The sequence below is a fragment of the Taudactylus pleione genome, unplaced genomic scaffold (genome assembly GCF_031769625.1).
Source record: "Taudactylus pleione unplaced genomic scaffold, aTauple2 ptg000121l, whole genome shotgun sequence".
Taxonomy (NCBI): domain Eukaryota; kingdom Metazoa; phylum Chordata; class Amphibia; order Anura; family Myobatrachidae; genus Taudactylus; species Taudactylus pleione.
The window spans coordinates 15,607,703-15,617,013 of record NW_028284523.1 but is presented as its reverse complement, the minus strand read 5'-3'; the positions used below and the strand labels follow the sequence as shown (position 1 = coordinate 15,617,013).

Here is a 9,311-nt window from a genome sequence, read left to right as displayed (position 1 = left end):
AATAGAAGTTCCACGGTGCACCGGTGGTGCTATAAAGGCCGATGATGCAGCAGAAAACCGCACATTGCTGGTTTCCTGTTTCATGATGGGACTCAACCCGAAGCTTAAGCAACTAGTTTCTAGTACCAAATTAGGATGGAGAGATGCTGCTTTGCAGGATGTGGTGGGTGAAGCCCGGGGGCATGAGCGCAATCTGGTTAAGCCAGCTAGTGCACTGATAGTTGACCCCGTAACCCAAACCCAATTCAAACCAACTCTGTTTAAGGCTTCACGTAATTTTCAAAATAGACCACAATGTGAACCCAATTTCCCAGCTCGACAGAGGTCTGCTGGAAGGTGGGCAAAACCAACCCGTCAGGGAGACCGTCCCCAGCCTCAACAACTAATCTGCTTTACCTGTGGCATAGCTGGTCATATCTCCCAAAATTGTCCGCAATCATATAAAAATAACAGGGATACTACTCCTCACACTTTTCAATCCCGTGCTCAAGATAGGCCCCAAGTCAGTAGCCTAAACCCATCTGGTCCAAATCAGCCTAACCAAAGTTCCCCGTTAAATGCTAATAGCCGCACTTGGACCACGGATGGAGGATGACGTTGGGACCAACAATACTGATGGTCCGGCAATCCAGTGTCCGCTGTTTGCAGTGCAGTGCCTGTGAACATGAATGAGCCTACAGTGACCCTAAAAGTAAATGATGTCCCTGTGGAATTCTTGGTGGACTCAGGAGCCTCTCAGTCAGTCATGCGCACTGCACTACCTACCCAGACACTAACTGGACACAGTGTTGCAGCAGTGGGAGTATCTGGCAAAGTCCAGCAATTCCCAGTGCTATCACAAAGTCAGGTCCAAATAGGACCCCTGCAAGATACCCATGCATTCCTGCTAGCATCCAATGCCCCCCAAAATTTACTAGGTAGGGATCTACTATGTAAAATGAATGGGATAATATACGGTACACCGGACGGGGTGTTTCTGGATGTGCCTGGCTCACATGCTACAATTGTTCAGGCATCTCTAGACATACCTGTACCTTTACTTACATTCCAGTCAATATCAAAGGATCAGCGTGCCTTGTCCCCTGAACATGAGGCAGTATTACAAGATGTGCCCACTGTCTTATGGGCAACCCACAAAGATGAAGTAGGTCTATTACAGGATATTACCCCTGTGGTGGTAACGTTACTTCCAGGAAGGAAAGCCCTGCGCATTGTCCAATATCCATTAAAACCCGAGGTTGAGGAAGGAGTGTTACCCACCATCTCCTCTCTTCTTCAGCAGGGGGTCCTGGTTCGCTGTTCAAGCCCAGCCAATACCCCAATTTTCCCTATAAGGAAGCCAGGCCCCTCTAACTCTTACCATATTGTACAGGACCTTCGCACCCTAAATGCAGTAGTACAAACCTGCCACCCTGTTGTACCCAATCCTGCTACAATACTGAGCCAGATACCAAGTACTGCTGTATACTTCACAGTCATAGATTTGTGCTCAGCTTTTTTCTCGGTACCCCTTCATCCAGATTGCCAATACCTTTTTGCTTTCACTTACCAAGGGTTACAATATACCTGGACTAGGCTTAGTCAAGGATATGTTGATTCCCCCAGTCATTTTAGTCAGGCGCTACATGACAAGTTGCAACATTGGATGTCAGCATATGACTCCATGCTCATTCAGTATGTTGATGATTTACTGCTTTGTTCCCCATCTCTGTACGCCTCACTACAAGATTCTTTGTCTCTTCTAACTTTCCTTGCCAACATAGGACTAAAAGCCAGCAAAACTAAACTACAACTTTCACAGGAACGTGTGCAATACCTAGGTCACTGCTTGTCACAAGGATTCAGGCATCTCTTACCTACACGCACAGCAGCTATCACAGCAATGACTATACCTCGGACACAAAAGCAAGTCTGTACATTTTTAGGAATGACTACCTTTTGCCGTCAATTTATTCCTGGATACGCTGCCATATCACTGCCATTACAAGAACTAGTTTCCATCACAAAACCCGACCCAGTCATACATAATGAGCAAACAGAACAAGCTTTTGATTTACTCAAAGCAGCCCTGATTACTGCTCCAGCTTTAGGGCTGCCTTGTTATACTAAACCATTCTTTCTTTTTTGTACAGAGCTTTCAGGATGCGCAGCTGGAATTTTAACACAAAAACATGGCGATTGGCATCGTCCCTTAGGGTATTACAGTGCACAGCTTGACACAGTTGCCAGAGGCCTACCTCAATGTTTGCGTGCAGTAGCTGCAGCAGCACTACTCGTGGAGAAAACTGCTGATATAGTTTTGGGACATCGATTGTATCTAAATGTCCCACACGCAGTAGCAGCATTGTTGAATGGTTCTGCAACCAAACACATCACTGCATCCAGGCTGACCAAATGGGAACTGGCTCTACTCATGCCTCCCAACCTGATATTACAGCGATGTACCACACTTAACCCTGCTACATTTCTCCCAGGTGTTACTGGACAGTCACAAGGGGTGGAGGATAAAGAAAATGTTGTAAATATTGATGATCATGACTGTGAAACACTAACACAACATCTTTGTACCCCAAGGCCCGACATCAGAGACACAGCCATAGAAAATGCTGAACTTACCTTTTATGTTGATGGTAGTTGCCACAGGCAGAATGAAAAAGGAATACTAACTTCAGGATATGCCATCATGAGTGATACTGATACAATTGAGGCGCATGCTCTTCCTCCACCACATTCAGCACAAGGGGCAGAACTTATTGCACTAGGAAGAGCATGTGAATTGGCAAAAGATAAAACTGTAAATATCTATACAGATTCACAATATGCCTATGGTGTGGTACAAGATTATGGGGCCATTTGGAAATTAAGGAACTTTTTAACTTCTAGTGGATCCTCCATATCTCATGCAAACATTGTCAAATATCTGATGGAGGTAGTATTGCTCCCAAAGGAGGTGGCCATAATAAAATGTCAAGCACACACTAGTCAGCAAGACCCAGTTTCCTTGGGGAATGCTAGGGCAGATGACGCTGCAAAGAAAGCAGCTATGAAGTGACTCACGTTGATCAAATACATGTGGTCCCACAGTTAGAACCAATTGTGTCATTGCATATGTTTCAACCTGTCACATATCAGAAATTAACATGTCTATATGAGTCTTGTTCACAGAAGGAAATTTCCTCGTGGAAGGCCAAGGGATGTGAGACTGATGACCTGGGAGTTTGGAGAGACAAATTGGGAAGGCCAATTGCACCAAAATCACTGTTGCCTAGCTTGGCTGAGGCAGCCCATGGCCTTACGCATGTTGGAAAGGAAGGCATGGTGAGGACGGTCAAATTATACTGGTGTGCTCCAGGGTTCTCCTCATATGCAGGTAAGAGAGTACAGTCGTGCCTTACCTGTTTGCGAAAAATCCCAGGCAAAACGGTCCCAACCTCAGTGAAGCACATTCCGCCTACACGAGGACCTTTCCAAGCAATACATATTGATTTCATTCAACTTCCACCTTGTAGGAACTTTAAATATGTTTTGGTAACTTGTGATATCTTCTCAGGGTGGGTTGAAGCTTTTCCAGCAGTAGCATGTACAGCTAGTTTCACAGCAAAGAAAATAGTACAAGAATTCGTATCCAGATATGGTATACCAAATATTATCGAATCAGATCAGGGCACACATTTCACAGGACAGGTATTTCAGGAGATGTGCCGACTTACGGGGATAGAGTCCAAGTTACATTGTGTTTATCGCCCCCAAGCAGCAGGGAAAGTGGAACGCACTAATTTCACAATAAAGAGTAAATTGTCAAAGGTCACCGCAGAGACAGGAATGGTGTGGGTGGATGCGCTACCCATAGTCTTGCACAGCATGAAGGTAACTCCTAAACCTCCTCTAAATCTCTCTCCTTATGAGATCTTGTTTGGCCATTGCACAAACATAATGCTAGGCCCAGAAGACAGTCATGCCACTCTACATGACTTGACTACTAAATATGTTCTTGCCATGCAGAAGCAGTTCAGGTTAATACACAAGGGTGTGATAGATAGCCAGCCATCCAATAATGAAGAACTGAATTGTCATACGGTCAAACCAGGAGAATTTGTAATGGTGCAAAATTTTTTACGTTCAGGTTCTCTTGTAGACCGCTGGGAAGGACCCTACCAGGTGTTGCTGACTACCTCAACTGCTGTCAAGGTCGCAGAAAAGCCTACCTGGATTCATGCTTCACATATCAAGAGGGTAACCGGATCTGTACCCGTCAGCTCTCTGACAGACGAAGCTAACGAGGAGGCTGACCTGACCCCAGCTCTGGAAGGGCTGTTCCAAGGAAAGTAAGCCTGGTCATGACTAGGACAAACAGGATGGAGGATGAGAGGGCCTGGCATACAGGTTTTCTCCATCCCAAGAGTAATAAAGGGAAATGTGATTGGCGTTTTACAGAATTAGTGGTACTTGCAGCATGTTTAGTCATAGCCATGTGGATGGCAGGGATTGTCACGTATTGCATCCTTATTAGGATGATGGGAATTGGAGGAGTGCAAGAGACCCTTAGTGTGGTGGTAAACAAGGTGGTGCAGTATCCTAGAGACGATCCCGAGTCTCCTGTGACCTTAGGCCCTTACCTACCCACCAAGACATCAGGTGGGGTAAGAAGAAAGAGAGAGGCGAGGGAACAGGGACTTTGGGAAAAATGCCAAGGATTGCCTAAAATTCCTCACTGTATATGTAAATATTGTGGTCCAAATCCAGAATTATGTTGTATAAGGTGGTGTACAGATGAGACACCTGTATGGGGAAGGATGACCGGAGAAGCCTCCCCCATGGAGAGTAAAGATTGTCATAAGATGGCAAATGTATTCAGGTGTATATGTAGAAATTGTGGTAGAATTCCTGCACATGAATGTATTATATTGTGTTATGAAATTGATGGAGAAGGACTATTTCACACCAGCACTGAAAGCCGGGTAAAACGGGTAGCCACCCATAATGATGCAGATTTGGAATTTCCAGTTGAGAATTATAACCCAATTGCTAGGGCCATTGCATATGGAAGAAATACCTTTGTCGAATTGGCCACTACGGCTGCAGACAGTGACTCCTTTTGTGTAGCCCCTCCCATGCATGTTGGAGCAGCCTATAAAACTTGTTTTATATGTATCCCTATATCAGTGAAGGAGTTAAATGATATTAGCATATTGGTTGATAAAAGTCTTAAATTTGAAGCTATAACCTTTGATTTGATAGGAACTACGCATCCCCAAGAGAACGCACAAAGGTTTCATCTCACTAAATACAAAATTGAGTTACAGCCCAGTATATTTGAGAAACACTGTTGGAATATTACCAGTAAGATTAGACTACCACTAGTTATAGGAAATACTGAGAATTGCATACTGACTGTTGAAGCCAGCTACATATCTTCAGACCTGTATATGCCAAAAGGCATATTCTTTGTATGTGGTAATATAGCGCACTCTTATTTACCTGCAAATTCTACTGGTGTATGTTATCTAGATAGATTGACTTTTGTCACAGCTCACTCTAATATTACAAAGACTGAAGATTGTATTAGGGACAAAAGATCTCTTTCCCCAAATTGCAGATCTGATTTAGCCTTGTTATCACCATCTCAATATATAGCTCTAGCTGCCTCTCTGGTAGGAGTGCCAGGCCTTAGCCTGTACAATACCCGAGTGATTAACAGTATTGCCTGTGGGTTAGCAAAGACAATAAATGCCACTAGCACTGCAATCGCCTATATAAATGAAGAACTAAGAGAAGTTAGAGAAGGAATGCTACAAAATAGAGTGGCTATTGATTACTTATTATTGAAGGCTGGGAGTGGTTGTGAACAATTCAAGGGATTGTGTTGTTTTAATATCTCTGATAATTACAATCCAATAGAAAAATGAATCCAAGATCTACAGAGTATACAAAAACATTTAAATCAAGGAAATGAGTGGGACCCTTTTGGATGGTTAGGACAAGGTATGTCAAGGTGGCTCACACGTATCCTTTACTATATGGGTTATTTCTTTGCCTTTGCATTTATCATCTATCTAGGAGTTAGGTGTGTACCAGTGATTCTACGCCGCTGTTCCAAAATAGGTAAGCCCAATAGAAAGAAAGCAGTCCAGGTGATGGCAATGAAACCTGTAACTACTTATTCTCCTGTAGATACTTAAAAGTACAGATGTTAGTATTTAGGCATATTATGCTTTTCCCCTTTTCTGCTTATTTCTTGCACGCACATGTACCCGGAACATAGTTCAAAGGCAGCACCTCCTCTGAGACCCATGAGCATGATTAAAAGCTTTCATGTCCACTGTCGCTTCTCCTCTTTTACTATAACCTGAGGAAGATGGTGTGCCCCTCACCATCTTAATGAATCAGGAGTGAATCAGGCGTAGGCCCTCAGGTATAGTACTATATCCTATAATACCCATGTTTCCTTTTTCTATCTCACAAAGACAGAAGAAGTATTTAAATTTTTGGTGATTTTGGTGTTAGGTAAATTAACAACAGGGAGGACTGTTAAGGTTAAAATTAAATACCTCTGTATTGCTTTAAAATAATAACTTTTATTCTAAGTGATTTTATGTGAATGCATTAAACTGTCTTGAGCTAACTATTTCAGTGACCACAATAAAAAGGTTTGGAATGGGTTAACCACATAATAAGAAGTGATTTCATTTCTATTCTGGACTATGAGTTATAAGGACACGTTTGAAGTATGAGATATGGAGATGGTAATAGAAACTTATCCTGATACTGTATTGATTGTGGACCCCTAATAAAAGGATTAAAATGATCATGCCACCTGGAAATCAAGATGGACAATGGACCTGTTGACTAGAGACTCTTATGAACTATAATGAACTACTTTATACCCCCTAAAGTGAAGACTGCATTTCTCATCACGTATCCCAGTAATTTCCCCTGGACTTGCTTTATTTGCCCACTCCCCTGAACACCCCTTGCTATCCCCTCACCTCCTTGTCACCTCCCTGTCACTCCTTCTGTTAACGGATTAACAAATCATAGTTCTGTAATATGATGTATTGCAATGTAATTATGTACACCTATTTCATTAATCATTGTTATTGGAGTGCATAAAATGTATTGTAACCTAATAAAATATAGGATATCTCACTGATAACTCACTGTGCATGGTCCACGTCTGTGCGCACAATCTTGTGACTGGTCCAGCTGAATAAATCTACCTTTGTTTCACTACAAGCTGTCTTGATGAAGATTTAATATTATCACAGTGGAACAGAAGTTGGATTGCCGATGGCAGACATATTTACATGCAATGCACATATTATGGCTGCATCTATAGCATCCTACAGGTTTGGCACTAAGCCAGTCCAGAGTACTATTACAGTAGGTGTTTTTTGTTCTCTTTACAGTAAAAATGGCTCCTTACTAGTTTGTTTTGTAAGCTCTCTGCCTTTCTACAGACAATAGCAGGTGAGTCATCTAATTTGTTTTTCAATATCGGATCGTATTTCAAGATGGAATAATTACGATTAATAATGTTCCAAATCTTATATGAAGCATTATTCTGTTTGGAGATAAATGCTGCAGAGCCCTTAAAATTGCCTCCATCAGTATACTTCTTAGCTTTAGAATTGGGTGGATTTAATAAATATTGTCTATCCAAGGCCACTGTGTACCGAAGTGCTTTGTCAAGAAGCTCTTCAGGGTATGTCTTATCCCTAATATATATATTATGTCTCATGCGTCATTTTTTTTTTTTTTACTTTTGTCTATAGGTATGTTTAAAATATGTTTATATGTGTCTATTAACATGTTTATATATATATATATATATATATATATACATTTGTTCTTTGTATATATATATATATTTTTATATATATATATATATATATATATATATATATATATATACAGTGTCTCCTTAGGAGCAAGGCAAGCCCCAGAACAAAGGAAAGAGTGGCACTCCAATGCCAATGGGCTTTTTTTCTTCAGGAATTGTGCATTTTTTAATGCATAAGTCCTGAAGAAAAAGCCCTTTGGAGGCTTTGAAACATTGACAATTTTGTGTAAATGTTGTCATCTTAATACAATCAGTTTTTACACCTTTGGAGTGCCGCTCTTTCCTTTGTTCTGGGGATTGCCTGGCTCCTAAGGAGACGCTGTGTATGTATTCTATTTGAGAAGGCACCGCATTGAAGTGACAGGACTTATAAATAATCGAGAGACATACTAGACCTTTAGGTCATTTTATTGCCAACATTTCAATCCCTCTAAGGGGATTTTTCTCAAGGCTCCCTTAGAGGGATTTAAATGTTGGCAATAAAATTACCTAAAGGTCTAGTATTTCTCTCGATTACTTACAAGTCCTGCGAATGCCGCCCATCTGCTTCAATATCATTTGGGGTTTGCCCTAGGGAAAGCAACGAGGCAAGATTTTCTACTTTATTGCAGAGTGCCAGTCGTGTGTTAACTATACATATATATATATATATATATATATATATATATATATATATATATATATATATATATTATGCTTCTTATTTTTTTATCCTATATATATGTCTTTATATGCATTTACTGTTATACATTTTTTATACATATATTTATTACTGCACTCACTCCTATATGTTTTGGAGGGAAGACTGTTTAAAACATGTGCATGTGACTATCTAATTTATCTGCAAGTCAGTCTGTGTTTGCATTATAGTAACACAGGTATGAATGTTTAAATGCTAACTAACATTGAGGAAAACATTCCCTTTATAAGGCTATCACAATACCCTACATTATGCCTTCTGAGGAAACTGTGAGCTGCTTTACCCAGAGAAATGCATTAAGGCTGAATATTCCACTGGTTCTGGACCCAGTAAAAAGCCATTTTGTATTGCCGTAATAACGCTGTTCATGGGATTTATCCCTACCACCGGGTGTCTGTTGCCGTCTGCAACAGTTGTCTCATCTTACAACACCACACTCTAATATTTGGAGGGATACACCATACAGCCAATCTAAAGAGCACATGGATAGGTCTCGTTGTTAGGAAAACTCCAGCATGCTCTTACCTTGTGTAGCTTGGGGACTAAAGGACTACAGGAGGATCTATCTGGGTCTCTGATTACACTGTTTGAGTACCACCTCCGGTCCATAGGGGCCTCTACAAGCAGCATTTGTGCTATTTATTCATTTACAACATGAAACTTGAACTTTTACTCCTTTAAAAACCACCATGGAAATCAGTGTATGGCTTTAAGCAAATTGCTACAGATTTGCTACATTGTAGCTTGAACTGCTACACTCTTGCTCACTTT

The 9,311-nt window shown here is 41.2% G+C and overlaps 1 protein-coding gene across 1 annotated transcript; it reads left to right on the top strand.

The window, feature by feature from the left end:
* Positions 1 to 4,793: 4,793 nt before the first annotated feature.
* LOC148524184 (syncytin-B-like) lies at positions 4,794 to 5,906 on the top strand. Its single transcript, XM_088472201.1, has one exon. The coding sequence runs from the start codon at positions 4,794 to 4,796 to the stop codon at positions 5,904 to 5,906; it is 1,113 nt and encodes a 370-aa protein (XP_088328327.1).
* Positions 5,907 to 9,311: the final 3,405 nt, after the last annotated feature.

Coding starts and splice junctions, on each gene's coding strand:
- LOC148524184 (XM_088472201.1), top strand. CDS start 4,794: ATGACCGGAGAAGCCTCCCCCATGGAGAGTAAAGATTGTCATAAGATG.